Consider the following 15635-nt stretch of genomic DNA (forward strand, 5'->3'; position numbering starts at 1 on the left):
GCTATTCAGATACTGAGTGGTGACGTTCGAATTCTCGCGAAAATCCCTTCAGTACTGTGCTGACTTGGGCTGTGACGACCAGATTATCAAAAGAAAAAATTTTCTCAAAATCTCGAAAATTAGATTGCAGTAGATTGTTTAAAAAACGTTATACATGGCAACAAGCTTGGGATTCAATATGTTGAGGATCGCAACCCTTCATACACAATTGTCTCATTCCTAAATCATCTGAAGCTTGTTTCAGTAACAGTGTTGCCAGAATTAAACTTTCAGAAGAAACTATCGATGGAAAACCGTTCAAGTCAGAAAAGCGAAATTACATATTGCAAATTTTGAACTGAATAAAACTATTGGTTTTTCTACCATATGGTCACATCAGTCCACTATCGGACCTCTTAACTTCCTTACAAATCTATTCTATTTAAAAAAAATAGATTAACGTCGGTCTCCCTTGTGAACCCATTTCAGTCTTCCGCACCTGCGTCCCATAGAACTAGTGTGATGCAACCATTATATTATGTCACCACAGCGGGAAATGGAGTAACGTCCTTTGCGCTCCTCTTCCCACAGCTTACATCAGTCCGGGAAAACAAGGATCAAAACGGGAACTGCGCATCGCGGCGCATCCACCGGCTTCAATTTTCTACGCTTCTACGCCGTGTTTTGTTGAAAACAATTATCCTGCATATCGATCCGTTTTGAAATCGTGTCGGAACGTGATATCTGTAAAATTTGGTAAATATCCTTGTGATTCCTTGTGAGAACTGAAGGTGTTATAACCCATGAGAAGGTATATTTTCTTGCTGCTATTCGTAGGCGCTTATTTTCGTTTATTTTCATCGTAATATGCTTGGGACGGTCAGGAGTTATACGAGAAGAATGTGAAGAAGGAGAATGCGATTTCTCGGTTCTATTTCTGTTGACGAGGTCGTTGTTCGGATGTTGCACTAGGTTATGACTGGACTTTTGAAAGGAATGTGGAAATATTCCTCTTCAAAATTGCATTTCGACAGCATTCGTATTGTTGACATCATAAGCGAGTCGTGAATTATAGTTAGACGAAATTAAATGAAAAAAATATTGTGTAATGTCCTTGGACGCAAAGGCAATATAAAAAAATATTCTTAAGTCACGAAAATGTGCATTCGATTTTTTTTCCACTTCTGAATAGACCTTCATCACTTAGCAACAGTTTTTAATCGATTGTTTTTATGTGCGAGAAACAAATTCACTCGCTAGTTACTGTCGTTACTGAAACGAATAGAAAAGGATAGTTTTTTAAATAAATGAATTTTAAATGATTTATTCGAAAATGTTGTTTATTATCATAGAAATTCATTTCAAGTGGAGGATTCTAGATTTTATTTATTCTAATGGTATCGATTTCCTCGAGCCGCTATAGAAATTATGAATTCCTAACATACTGTACCTAGTGTCCATTCTTGATTCAATTTCAGATCTTAATTAATCAGCACTTGATGAAAGATCTTTGAAATATTTCAGTTAAATGAATGAAAGAATTTAAGCTTGCAGTGCATATTTTTATGCTTTTTCCTCTTGTTTGGTTCTACAAATTTGATTGAATTTTTTTTTTGCTGGTTCGTTTTCAGTTCGTTCTGTTCTTGTATTTCTACATTCTATTCTTGAATAAGCGGTTCTAATCCTATAGAAATTTCATATTTTTCACAATATTTCGCGTTAGCATGCATTCGAGTCTAAACTTTGCAAGAGGAATCCTTCATCTCATTGGCATATAGCTTGATGCTGTAGTTGCAAAATGGCGAAGGCGCCAAATTTGAGCTAAATTTAAATTTGAAATCCTCGGCAACGTATGAAATAAAACGGACGAGAAGTCCCAAAAATAAAATTATATTATTCTTCACAACAAATATTGTATATTTGAGAATTAGATTTCTTAGGATAATTTGAATTGTAGTTTTTCTTCGGCAAAAAGCCTCATATATCATCATCAGCATCGAATAAAGCATTCATCACCAGGGGTTCAAGAACTTTTAATCTGGATCTTCGACTATTTCAATACGAATTCTTTAATCCGTTGCAACTACTCATGAACGATAAAGCTTATCTACCTATATCGAATTACATAAGTAGCCGGATAATGAACGGAACAGTTATGATAGTTGTTTTGCAGGAAAGAAGAGAATAATCCCTAAGCACCCTCAACGACCAGAAAGGGAGTTGAATTGACACTTTCATGCTGAAATTGCGGCTGGTCACAACCCACTTCCTGAAGCAGCCATAGTTACAATGTGCCGAGACAGAGATATGAAATAATCGGTTTCAACATTTCCTTCCGTTTTTTTACATTCAACTGCCTTGTAACCTTCGCTCTAGAACTGTTAGTAAGTATCCCTTGGTGCTGACATTGTCTTGATGTCATTAGCGCCCCACTGTTCACTGATGGTATACTAGATGAAGATATTATCTTGAGCATACAATGTTTCGAGAAAAAAAAGCTATGAAGTCTTTATTCGCGTATCATTATTGTGTCCCTCTTCAAATAAATTATGCTACCCTAGAACCCTGGAAATATCCCTGTTTCTTTTCCTTTGGAAGTTTAAGTGATTATTAAATTTGACAACCATTTCTCCATAAATAAATCGTTTGTCAAAATCCTAATAGCAACAGACAATGAAAATTCTTACTAAGTAATTTATCCAAAATTATTGAGAAGTTATAGATTAATATTCGAACATCAGCTTACTTAATGATATTTGGAATGTCAATTTCTTGTATTCTTGTTTATTTTTAGGCGAATAAGGCATATTTGACGTTGTTCAGGCATGTTCCTTGATGATTCATGCACTTGCCGATAGCATTGTATCAACGTTCTTGGTTCATTCCAATTTGAACAAGTCATTAGCCCAATATAGATAGCCATTCGAATGCAATTCTTCCTAAATTCCTCCTTTTATCTTTAACAGTTCAGTTTGAAAACTTCTATTGTAGTCATCCCCAGTTTAAATTTTGGATTATGAATCGTTTTTGGGGAATATTTTCACGAAATATTTCTCTTTTAATTTTTATTCATTGGCGAACTTTGCTTTCAGTGTAAAATACGATGCAAAATGAAGGGCCCCGTTAAAAAAGAAGACACCAAAAAGGAATCGTTTGTAAAGAAGGAACAGAAGGATAAAAAATTGAAGGCAAAAAACATATTGCTCCATTCTTGGTTGAACAGGAATGAACAGATCACCACCACTGAAGAAGCTAAAGTAGCATGCAAGGCGCGGAAGAGGAAAGAGAGACAAGAAAGCATCAGTTCCTTATGTCAGGAAAGGAAAGTAATCAGGTCCAACTCCGAGGAGAGGCCACACTCGAGAAGGCAATCAGAAAAAGATAGTATTATACGTCGAGTATCTAGCAGTGAAGATTTACACATCCGTAACATTAAAAATAAAAGAAACCAGTCTTCGAAAGAAAACATAGATGTAATAGAAAACAATGTATCTTTAGTTGTAGATGAATGTGAACATGAAAAACGCAGATCTCACGAGAGATTCGCGAAACCCCTCACACTCAAGTGCAAGAAGTCTTTCTCTAAGAGACCAAAAGGAAAAAGTTTTTCCAAAACGAGGTACAAAGTAGACGATAAACATACGCAACACGAAGTTTGCAGCGTCAATCTTCAAATAAGCGAACATATTGAAGTTACCGCCCCAAAGGCTAAAAAGGAGAGATCTCCAAGTCCTCACAGGCCTCCCTCATCGACTTCGTTCGATCTATCGACCCTCCATCAACAAGTTGACGATTCTGAGCCACTTCCATCGTGTTCCAATCGAATGAACAACGATACTTCTCCAAGTTTATCGGTGGTACCAAATCGTTTGTTGTCCTCCCCTAGAAATTCCATAATCGCGACACACTGTATATATCTGGATCCGGACGTATGCGTGTATAATAATGGTAGGAAGGTGATCAGTCCAGCCGAGGAGAAGATGCAGAAGATCAGCAAGCAGTTGAGTGCCGTCAAGAAGAAAATAAAGAAATTCGAGGGGGATTTTCAACTGAAGCATGGATTCAAGCCGAGCCATTTCGACAAGATGTGCGATGCTGGAATGAAGAAGCATTACATGGATCTGACCAAATTGAAGAAGGAGTTTAAGTTGCTTCAAGAGTCTGGTTCTAAATTTATGAATGACGGGGATTCCATCGATGGTAAAGAGAAATGTCTTCAGGAAATCATGAAGGATATTGAGCTGGTGAGTTTAGTTTCCGAATAATGAGATATTTTAGGGATAGGTTCCCTTTTCCAATCTACTTTTCTACTCTGCATCGTATTCTTTATGGTTCCCACTGTAGGCATGGTATAACAAAATTAAAGCAGCTCTTCACTGATCAGATGATAATTTCCGATTTTCTATCGACCATAACTTGAAAAAGAAAGTTTTTAAAAAATATCTGTTTGCATATTCGTGTTCTACGCCCTCATATTAGTGTACAGTATAAATTTGGTTTTGATCGGAGACCAAAAATTTTTTTCAAAAAAATCGCAATTTTTCCATGTATGGAAAATTTGAAAAATTTTCGATCTCCCCGATTCCCACCAAAATTGGAGTATTCACTCAATCAAGGGCGTAGATTACGAATATGCAATTAGATTTGTTCTAGGGTCAGTACTTTGGAAGAAAAAACACTTTTAGTGGAAAAATTGGAGAAAAAATTGGTCAAATTTGAGGAGCTGTAGCAGACAGGAAAGAGGCACTGGATATAAGCTGATTTTTTTGGTCATAGATTGGTTCTTCACGAATAGAAAAAACCACATTTTATCCATCTACCGTGAATATTTTAGTTTTTATGATTTTTTCCGCGAAGGTACAAAATTTCCGATTTTCTATCGACCATAACTTGAAAAATAAATTAAAAAAAAAATATCTATTTGCATATTCGTGTTCTACGCCCTCGAATTAGTGTACAATATAAATTTGATTTCGATCGGAGACCAAAAATTTTTTTTCAAAAAATCGCAATTTTTCCATGCGTATGTATGGAAAATTTGAAAAATTTTCGATCTCCCCGATTTCTACCAAAAGTGGAGTGTTCACTAAATCGAGGGTGTAGATTAAGAATATGCAAACAGAATTTTGCTGGAAGGATTAGTTTTCAAGTTATGGTCGATGGAAAATCGGAAATTTGGTCCTTCGCGGAAAAAATCATAAGATCAGAACTGTTCGCAGTAGATGAATGAAATTTGGTTTTTTCTATTCGCAAAAAACCAATCTATCACCAAAAAAATCAGCTTATGTCCAGTGCCTCTTTTCGTAACATATATCTTACACTTTTGATGTCTTGTATGCTTCATATATGAAATTAGCAAAATGAATAGTTTCTGAACGTAATCTCCAAATGCGATGTTGAGTGGCATTACGATTAGTAATCAATAAAACCTTCCGATCTGAAATTGAAAGGAGGAGTTAAAGAGATTTTTTTGTAGAAACTTGAAACGAAGAGGGAATTTGGTAGCAGAACCTGTAAGATTGAGGAGATGACGCAGGAACAGCTTTCGGAAGAGAAAGTGGCTGTGCAGAAGGCCCTTCTCCATTTGGAAAACGTTTACGGAAGACCTATCAATAAAGAAGATCGTGATCTAGTACGACCCTTGTATGATAGATACAGAAATCTCAAGAGACTCGTGGCCAAGGCAGCATTGGTGAGTAAATTCAACATGTCTTTCTACTCCCCACCAATTTTCTCGAATTAACTGTACCTACTTAGTGAGAAGTTACATACGGAGATGAAGTAATTTTTGCAACTTGATCTTTTGTGGCAATATTATGGGTGAATTTGAAGCATGCTTCTAGTTCCACCTTGAAGAAATTGGCGTGAGAGGGTTGACTAGTACAAATATTTCTAAGACAACGAAATCACCATGTCTGGGCACTTTATAAGGGGTATATTTGGCCTCGTGCTATGTGTCGTGTTAGCAAATGAGAAGCTTGATGAACAGAAACAAATTTTTCGTTGACCAGACCGGAGATCAGATTTCCATACCAAATACATTTCACTATTCGTATTTTCTTTCAGTATGCGAGGAATTTTCCTCGTAAGATGACAGTTCACGTTATGACCTGGTGCACTAGGTCAGTGAAATGTGAAATGAAGATAACGGCAGGTGTGAGTGACATGAAATTTTGGAAGTTCATCACAAAATTCCTCCCAAGACAATTGACTAAACGTAAGCCACCTCGATATAGTTAGATGTTTCTAGCAACTCGTCATCAGAGTCAGTAGATTCTCTCCTAAAATTATAGATTTTGTGTAACTGGTAATGGACGGTCGAAAAGAACAGTTTCGCTAGTTCAAGAAATCAGAAAATAATAAAAAACAAGAAAATGAATAGAATATAAAATGAATAAGTATTACGAAGAAAATATACTTGATACAAAAAATACATACTTCTTACTACAGAACAACTAATTCACTGTAATGTCATATAATACTCACACACGTATATCTCAGTCCTTGATCCAATGAAAAACTCGAAAATGATTTTCCGCTTGTACCCTGTTTCCAAAACAAAATTTCACCCTAACAAAAATGTCTCTTTCAGGGAACGTCTGTTATTAATGATCTAGAGACTATACACGAAGACGAAACAGCCCATTTTGTAGCAGATACCCCCAAAACAACTGAAGCGGTTGCAGAAAAAACGTCAGCTGCAGTGACAGACAGCGATACCGATGTTTCCATCAATGAGAACTTGCATGCTATGGACCAGGAAGAATTGCGACAACAAATGAAATTGGCGACAGAGGAGAAGAAGGTCTTGAAGAGGACTATAAAAGAATACGAATTATCAGTCCAACAGAAAACCGGTAAAATGGTACAAAAAGAAGATAAGCAACAAATTCAGCAACTTTATAGAAACTACAAAACGGTGAAATCAAAAATAAGACTCTTAGACGCATTGATTTCCAAGCAGAACTAATTTTTCTTTCCTACATAGCTGTTGATAACACAAAAGTTAATTATTTTATTATGTAGTTTCGATGTAGTCACACATTTATGTAGCTTATCGAGGAGAATGACGGGATGAAATCAGCAGAATATATTTTTGAAGCACTGCTTCCTGCTATATAAGAAGAAACCAAAGAGCAGTGCAGAAATACTTCATCTTCTGGTTACATCTGTTTAGATGTCTTCATGTTTTATCGAGTCGAATGATTCAAAAGTTGATACATGGATTCATATTGAATCTGATGATGAATATCGACGGAAAAATTTGATTCCGAACTGTTGTACTCCGATTATGTGAAATATATGCTTTAATATTGTTGATATTTGGTCAATTTTTATATGAAGTTTCGAATATTTTTAAGAACTTTTGAGAATTTTAATTACGGTTAAAGAGATTGGAAATTGAGGAGATTTCCTGAGAATTTTATTGACTTTGAGTTTTGGTAAAGAAGAAATTTATATCGGAAAAGATCACCTTAGGTTAATCTTTTTGTGAAAGCTCATTCTTGCTCCTTTTTTACTCTTCTATGTACTATTGTAATAATGATTGTGTGCAATAATAAAATATAAAATTTTTCGTATGTTTTCTAACCTTCAACTTATGGCAACTTTATGCAGAGTTACTAAGAACTAAATACCTAAGGAAGGGACCAATCTCAGGTATTAGTTCTTAGTAATCCTGCATAAACTCACCATTAGTATAATCTCCCCTAACAGAAATACATTCAACCATTCAACTTGATTCACTTTTTCGCTATTTTTTTTATTTATTGAGGGTCGAATACGAATGGGTATAAAAAGCAGTAAATGGTTCGAATTTCAATATTCTTGCACAGAGTGTAACCAGAGGGCTTTTCAGTCGCTATCTTCAGGGAGCTGTATCTACTAGGAGCTCTGGTAAAAAAAAAAAAAATTATGTGAAAGACTCGCAATATATTTTTTAACAAGGTATCAGGCACCCTTAAATTTTTCGCAACTATTCATTTACACCCTGTATATCACCCATTGTTCACTTTACTGAAGAAAAATAAACGTAAATAACCAAGCCATCATTTATTTACATAGTTCATCATTTACAACTTCAAATACAGATCATTAAAAAATGTGTACCTATATATTTAGTGGCATTCTGATATATGAAGACTCAATAAGTATAATATACATAAAAATAAATCGAAATAGCACATTTTCAAAGCTGTGATTACTATCATATATAGTATCTTCTGTAGAAGAAATAAAACTGACTTAGTAATAATATATTCAAGTTATATGTATTGGTACAAAGGTTATGGCAGCGATTCTTCTAAAAATTGTGTGCCGTTTTTTCGTCTTTACAGGAAGACTAGGATTATTGAAACTTGGTGTAGTCGCATGGCTATATGAAAAAAACTAAAACTAACTTTCTTGTGAAAGGTAGCATAGTGTTTTAATTGATTATTTATTCTCAATAAAGTGGTGATTGATAATTACGATTAATAAGCTCTGGGTCAAGTTACTATTGGCGTTGTAAAATGTTCTTATTCTTATTCTCATTGTCAATCGTTAGTTTGATATATTTATACATAAAGTTTCGTACATATTCGTAAACAATTTTCACCTCTGATTAATGGTGTTCAAAGGAATTGAAAGTTACTAAAATTTAGTCCAGTCAGAATAGTCGAAAGAACTAGTTTACATGAATTCCCAACAAGCTAGATTGTGGTATAGGTTTCTAATATGTCGTTACAAATATTTCCCTGCTTGTGCGTTGTTTTTGATCCGAGGTCAGAGGTAAAAAATCGTGAAATGGATGAAATATCATTATATTCTCTCAATCGAAATTTATGGTTGGAAAAACCTGGTAAAAAAAGGACCGACCTCAGAAGAGTCAGAAGTACGAATTCCCAACATTTTGGAATCACGATAACTCGAGAAGGGCGGCCCTTAGGAGAAAAAGTATTGATACGTTTCTTGTAGAGAATTTCAAGACTTACAAATTTACTCCCGTTCATTTTTCCAGTAGCACCCACTGTTTCAGCGATATACTCGAAAAACCAAAATTTCTGACAGTTTACGTCGGATAAAACCAACGCACAAGCGGAATCGATCGAGACTTTTGACGTAGTATTTGAATCAACCTAAAGGACTACCACTCGTGCTCGTGCTCGCTCGCCTTGGGCTTGTCTAGTAGGCTGGTGTGGCTCGTCTGTCTCGTCTATCAATGTCCACGATTTGACTTAAAAGGATTTGCTTCATTTGCAGGCTTTTGGTCGTTCACATGACACGAGTGGCTCGTCAAGCATAGCGATCCTTTCCTTTGATGTACCAACAACAAGCGGAGCCACAATTAAGGCCGGTCCACACTGCTCGTGCTTGTGTTTATGTAACTCGGGTGGCTTGCCAGTAAAGTGGACGATACCTCGGGCCGAAAGACAAGCTTGTTGTCGGTATATCAAAGAAAAGGGTGACTCAAACCTCATGTGGACGACGACAAGCCTGCACATGAAGCGAAACCTCGCGAGTTAAAGCTTGACAAGCAATGGACAATGATAGAAGTCAGAAAAGCCACAGCAGCCTATTAGAAGGGCGAGCACGAGCAGGAACACGAGTAGTGTGGACCTGTCTTAAGACTTGGACGAAAATCCAGCTTATTGGAAATCAATGCAAAGTAGAATATTTTGTCTGGAGTTTATTGAAGTGCTATTGTAAGTGTCGGTTTATTCTAAGTGCAATGATTTGTACTTCACCATTACTTTGGACGAATTCAACAGGCCTTTCATTGTACGACGCATCTAGAGCGAAACAGTGTTATACTTTCTTATCACTCTTAGTTAGTTTGAACTCCGCTGAGAAGATATTCTGTTTGGGGAATTTGAATGAAAACACAGAACTTTTTAACTCAAATCTTTAATCATTCAGTGTTTTCTTGGAGCTCGAAATCAGCTCCAATTCTGGGCAGGAATCTACCTATCGATCGGGATTTAGAAATTTGCGTGGAATCATCGATAATTGCTAGCCCGCTATCTAGATATCACTAGCCTTTGGAAAATTCGAATTGTTTCTTATAAAACTGGTGTTTACTGGAAATATTTAAGACACACATCGTCATGAAAAAATAGTTTGATCTCTTAGGACTAACCTAACCTTTCAGAAAATCCCGAAGTCCGTATGAACCACATCACAGTTATTTTGCTTTTCTCCATTAGCCATGCTGAGCTCGACTAAGGTATCAACACTGTTAATACTGACGCCTTTCAGTATTTTTTGCGCCGCCAAACTGGTAAAATTGAACGTCAAATCGTTCAGACTGGGACAGGCCTCTATTGTCCCGTTTTTGGCAAACGTCTTCTCCTTACAATAGATATTGGGCTCGGAACCGAGAAGATTCTTCTCGATCTTTTGCGATTCTAGAGTCAGCTTGTTGTCCAACTCGTTCTCGATGAAAACATTGCCAGGGGACGGAAAAGCATCCGTGGTTTTGGTCGGACTAGGCGGCGTACTCAAATATATACAGTTCTTCGCGAAATCTTTGTAAGTGTTGTTGATCGGCGAATCGGTACTAGAGTTTGGGGGAAATTTACTGGAGACGTTCTTGATCAAATTGTTGTAACTCAAACTTTCCTTCGACGGAAGTTGAAGCGACAGTTTACGGTTATTATTCATCGTGTTGAACGGTACATCTTTAGAGTTCTCGCTGATTGAATTATCCTTCGAATTGTTCAAACTAGTAGCAGGGTCGTTCAAATGGTTCGTGTTTTTCGAGGAAGATGATGCCTCAACCTCCGAGGCCTTCGATTCTGTACCGTTGATTATGACCAGGTTGGGGTTAGGATCGCTCTGACCGTTCTTGAAGGTTATCACTGATCTAACCGGAGAATTTTGCACGAAAATCTTCGTATTCCCACCCCCAGCCACGTTGTTTATGGTCGCCGTGGTTTTGGTGTTGGTTTTTGAACTCGTAACAGAGTTCCCTTGACTGGTTGTCACTTCTAGCACGAAAGAACTACTCTGCGGCATGGCGCTACAAACGGTCTTTGGTAATTTACTTTTAAGGTCTTTCTTCGGGGAACTTTTTGACGGGGACGACTTCGTATTCACCAGGGAATTGTTGGGTATCACCGTCTTGTGAGATTCGACACTAGATGGTCCACTCCCGACCGAACTTCCCGTTCTAGAGCTACGGTGAGACTCGATGCTGGAAGGACCGCTGTTATCCACCTGCATCAAGCTCTTGTTCGGGATTGTCGCGAGCAGAGTTGGACTTTCCTCGCATTTTTTATCGGGTCCTAACGTCCGATTCACCGAAACTTCACTAGAATTGGGGGTTTCACTTTTAAACTCCGTTTCTTCCTTCTTCTCGTTGTCCTCTTGGATGCTGGAGGTTTTGTGCAGGCTCAAACGGCTGGTTTTCCTTGAGCTGTCCCTGCTTCTCGATGAATACTTCACTGGGGTGCTAGGCATGGTGTTCGTCGCTGATTTGGAGATGGGTGAGTTCTCTCTGGACGCATAGGAAGACATGTATGCCAGATCGCCGGATAACCGACGTCTTTGTCTCCTAGGGAGAGTTGCTGAACGTGGCAGGCTACTTTCATAGGTATCGTATGGCAGTATGGACTCCTGTAAGAAGAGGAAAAAGTTTGGCTGTCCAAAAATCATCTATTGGATAGCTTACCGTTTCGCATAAGGTCTGAGTGCCGATGCTGTGTAAGTGAACAGCCTTAGAATTGAACCATTCTGTTGGTGGATACTGGCCATTGACATTGTGCTGGATGTGGCATTGCGACCTCTTCGACTTCCTGAATATTCTCGAGAACAGGGAACTTTTCTCTGTGGGTAAGATATCTCATTAATTGGAGTAAAAACTGATGTCATTGGCCAAATGGGATAAATCATTTCAATTTCACTGCATTGTTACTCACTTGGAGTTGGAGATGTATCACTGTGGGGTCCATCTGTGCTACTACTGGTATCGTGGTAGTTTTTCGCCAAAGTCCTGGTGGATGCTGATCTCCTGATCCTCCTGCTCGAGCTCCAGAGCTTGAAGGAGCTCCTTCCATCATGGTTTCTCCCGGAATGGATCGAGTGGTATTTTCCAGGTCTGGCATACAGTATTTTGTCGCTAGCATTTCCTGAAAAGATTTCTCACTGTATAATAGTTTTAAACGTTACCGCTCGATTTGAAAACAATTTTTCATTAACATGAATGCCATATCACATAGATTTTTGGATCAATAAACATTACTATCCTTATCCTTATACCTACCTCCACTTATAACATCGGCCAGATTTGTCTGTATGCATTGGTGTGTAATATTACCATCTCTTATTGTTGACATTTCTCCGTGAACTATAGCTATTGCTTCTTCTGTACTGAGAAGCATGCTTTTACCATGATTTTCATCTATTGTTCTTCTCTTGCCTCCCCTTGAGAGACTTCTCGATCTCCGTTTCCTAAAAACGAAGTTTATACCTAATCAGGATATTTTGGTACCGTCAATCCTATGCTTCTAAAAGGTATAGTAAGATATATCAGCATAAAACCCATTCGTAATTCAAGAATATGGAATTTCTCCGATAAATTAATCAAAAGCTTAAGATACTACCTATAATCTTGTGAATAAGCAGACTAATCGATACAAAATTAAATATATTACATGATCGTATATGAGTTTTGGTTCAGCAAGCAAGCTTGTACCTATTAACTACACGAAATATCACGCATTAACAGAATAATGATCATATTGTAACACAAAGTAGGTACAATAAACAAATATTCGTTTAACTGGCATTGATAGCTTTTCTGACAACTATAGAGGCATAAATTTATTCGAATCGGGTATTGATTGTAGGTAGTCTTATCTCTAACTACGTAATTTTTGTATCACACGTGAAAAAGTGTAAAAATGAAGACAAATTTGAAAAATTTCTTCTGTGAAAGAATGTAAGCATCTCTGTATACTCACTCTGGCGTAACAATGAAGTAGCCATTAGCTGTGTGGTAAAGTTTTTTCTCTGCTGTGAGTTGCGCGAGTGTATCGTATAAAACTTGCTCGCTGGGTGGTGAAACATGGGGAAAAACCATATACAGGGACTCCCTTATCGTTTCTATCCCAGCCGGTTTCCCTTGACTGGACAGCCTCAGTATAACTGCACAAACAGCTTCTGGTAATGGTGTCCATTGGGTCTGGGTGATTGGTTTCACATAACAACCCTCGATTTCCTCTACGATACGATTATAGATAGATTAACCATTTGATACGTGTTAGAAGTTAGAAGTTTACCTAAGGCCACTATCTGGTATCCCTGTGGGGGTTGGAGCACCCTTCTTGCCCAAGCGTTTCTGAGTATCTCCAAGGAGCATGGCTCAGATCCGACCAGTAAAGCACCTGGATTGACATAGCCCTTATACTCCAGAGTTTTCGTTGCACTACTCAAACTGGTATTCCACCAGCATACAGCATTCGCTGATAGGAGACCCTAGATTGCAATGAAGTTTTTCTTTGAAATGGTTTTCAAATTAGAAGGTTTATCTTCGTTATATTCACCTGAAACAGTGGATATCCATTTTCGTACATCCAAAAATCGCCAGGATCACCTTGGCAACCTTCTTTCCTCAGAACTATGGCTAAACATTGATGTAGCGCAAGTCGACTCTGACATCGTGCACCTTTATAATTCAGATCCATTTTAGGTGACCATCCTGTAACGAAATGGGTGTTAAATTTGGATTTTTATACCAATCGAGAGCGAGAAAAAACTGAACTCATATTTTGACTCAACTCGAAACCTGTTCTAGTGATTACTCATCAAAAGGAGGTGGGTGGATCTTGAGGAAAAAGTGACTCGATCCTATAACGGTGGAATTAAATTGCTAGTAAAAAGGATCTGTCAATAAATGTTTCTGAGGAAAAATTAACGGTTTTATCGTGCGGGATTTACGCCACACCTGTATCTCAAATGATAATATGAAGAGATTTTCAAGGTTGAGTTTGTGATTTGAATGATTTTTTGCAATATCTATTAAGATGCCGGAATTTCATTCATTTATTCCTATTCATCTGAAAGATGACTCAACCAATGAATATTATTAAAATCACTTGTATTAAAAACAGGTGAGTTTATGAATATTTATGACGAATTGGCAGAAGCAACAAAAAAAGATCGATAATTGAAGTGAAATACGTTTTTTCTAGGGTTGTTAGAAATTCTACCTTCAGAGGCAGTACCTACTTTGTGATTTTCATTTTATGGAATACACATAATATAATATAACAATTCATTGTCCACACAACTCTATCTCCGTATTTCCTAGAGAAATTATCTGCATCATTAATAGCTTGAAAGTTTCTTGCAAAAGAGCTCGACCACAATTCAATATCATTTAACGAGACAACACGCTTCTGATTTGCATATCGAGTGGAGGAAGTGGACACCATTCATAGAACATTTATCAAAAAAAATAACAAATTACCCATGAATCATTCAATTACCCGCGAATCGAATAACCCACAGGCCTTTATGCTGGCGATGCAATTATTCATCTAAAAGATTGAAAAGTTGATGTTTTTCACCATATACAAACATGGTGTCTCGATAGGATCTCACAGTTTTCAATTTCTTGTATATTATTAGGTACCTCCGGAATAATAAGGAACTACTTATGCAGTCATTGACTACCGCTGCTGCTACATTTGCAAGTATAATTCCATTATTTATCGGGATTTTGATATCGATGCACTATGTCCAGAAACAGGCTGTTCTTCGAGTCCACGTTGAATCTACCTAGACTGTGGTGCATTGAACTTGATTTCACAGTATACAGGGTGCTTCAAAAACGAACTTCTAGCACACTCAACTCAGATCCAAAAGAATCCTACGGTGAAATTTCATGATGTGGAATTTTGATATTCGGATCTTCTATTGGGAGATTAATTATAGGAAACCAATACAGAGAAAATGACCATTGAAGCAAATAATTTTTTCTCTATACCTTCACAGTTGTATAATAGTTTCCCATATGAAATCCGATATTTATTTTTCAATAAACATTAATAATATCTAAACTGATTAGACGATAGTTCGTGTTTTCTCCTGTTGTTCATCTGGATTTGTCACGGGAAAGTGACACTGGTGAAAGATTGGCTATCGAATTCCAAACCATCATAGGATATCTCCTTACTTACACATTTGAAGCCCCATCTACACTAGAATTTTGTGAAAGAATAAGGGTAAACGCCCTGCTCTTTCAGAATATTTATCACAGTTAGATCTACAATGCTTTTTTTGGGATATACGCTTGTCGAAGTTGACCTTCGAAATTTATTACTAGAAGAGTTGCCCTTGAGAGAATGATTTTATTTACCCTCTCAAATAAGAATCACTCATGGAACTGCCACTGTACAGAATCAAATGCGCTCGATAAAATTAGCATTCTACTACTTCAGACTCGATGGAAAAGATATAAATCAAAATAGGGAGAGTAAAATTAGGTTTTTGACAGAATAATTTGTTAGTGTACACAAAATACTTCGTAATAATATGATGAAATGATATTAACGTTTCAATTATAATCGCAGTGTGTAGATGTCATTAAGATTAGTCAGTTTTAAATAACCGTAGCATTTTGTAATTGATTATTGAATATATTATGTAATAAATTGGTTGTGCTGAAAAGATTT

The 15635-nt window shown here is 37.1% G+C and overlaps 2 protein-coding genes across 4 annotated transcripts in view; one reads left to right on the forward strand and one right to left on the reverse strand.

Moving 5' to 3' along the window:
- The first annotated feature begins 593 nt into the window (after positions 1-593).
- On the forward strand, positions 594-7555 carry LOC123311976 (protein FAM13A). 2 transcript variants are annotated; one of them, XM_044896120.1, is made up of 5 exons: positions 594-790; positions 2153-2363; positions 3072-4223; positions 5456-5671; positions 6572-7555. In XM_044896120.1, the coding sequence occupies exons 3-5, from the start codon at positions 3090-3092 to the stop codon at positions 6947-6949; spliced, it is 1728 nt and encodes a 575-aa protein (XP_044752055.1). In that variant the 5' UTR covers positions 594-790; positions 2153-2363; positions 3072-3089; the 3' UTR covers positions 6950-7555. The 2 variants fall into 2 exon arrangements, with proteins under 2 accessions (XP_044752055.1, XP_044752056.1); XM_044896121.1 differs by having other exon boundaries at positions 602-735.
- A 461-nt stretch (positions 7556-8016) lies between these two features.
- The window catches only part of LOC123310798 (putative uncharacterized protein DDB_G0277255), a 46181-nt gene continuing 38562 nt past the window's right edge, over positions 8017-15635 (reverse strand). For both annotated transcript variants that reach the window (XM_044894458.1, XM_044894459.1), the window contains exons 4-10: positions 13503-13657; positions 13239-13434; positions 12921-13179; positions 12221-12408; positions 11877-12086; positions 11630-11784; positions 8017-11574 (exon numbers count right to left, since the gene is read on the reverse strand). In XM_044894458.1, coding sequence (XP_044750393.1) covers positions 10105-11574; positions 11630-11784; positions 11877-12086; positions 12221-12408; positions 12921-13179; positions 13239-13434; positions 13503-13643 — 2619 coding nt within the window. In that variant the 5' untranslated portion in view covers positions 13644-13657 and the 3' untranslated portion in view covers positions 8017-10104. The remainder of the gene's footprint in view (positions 11575-11629; positions 11785-11876; positions 12087-12220; positions 12409-12920; positions 13180-13238; positions 13435-13502; positions 13658-15635) is intronic.

This window comes from Coccinella septempunctata, chromosome 4 (genome assembly GCF_907165205.1).
Source record: "Coccinella septempunctata chromosome 4, icCocSept1.1, whole genome shotgun sequence".
NCBI classification, from domain to species: Eukaryota; Metazoa; Arthropoda; class Insecta; order Coleoptera; family Coccinellidae; genus Coccinella; species Coccinella septempunctata.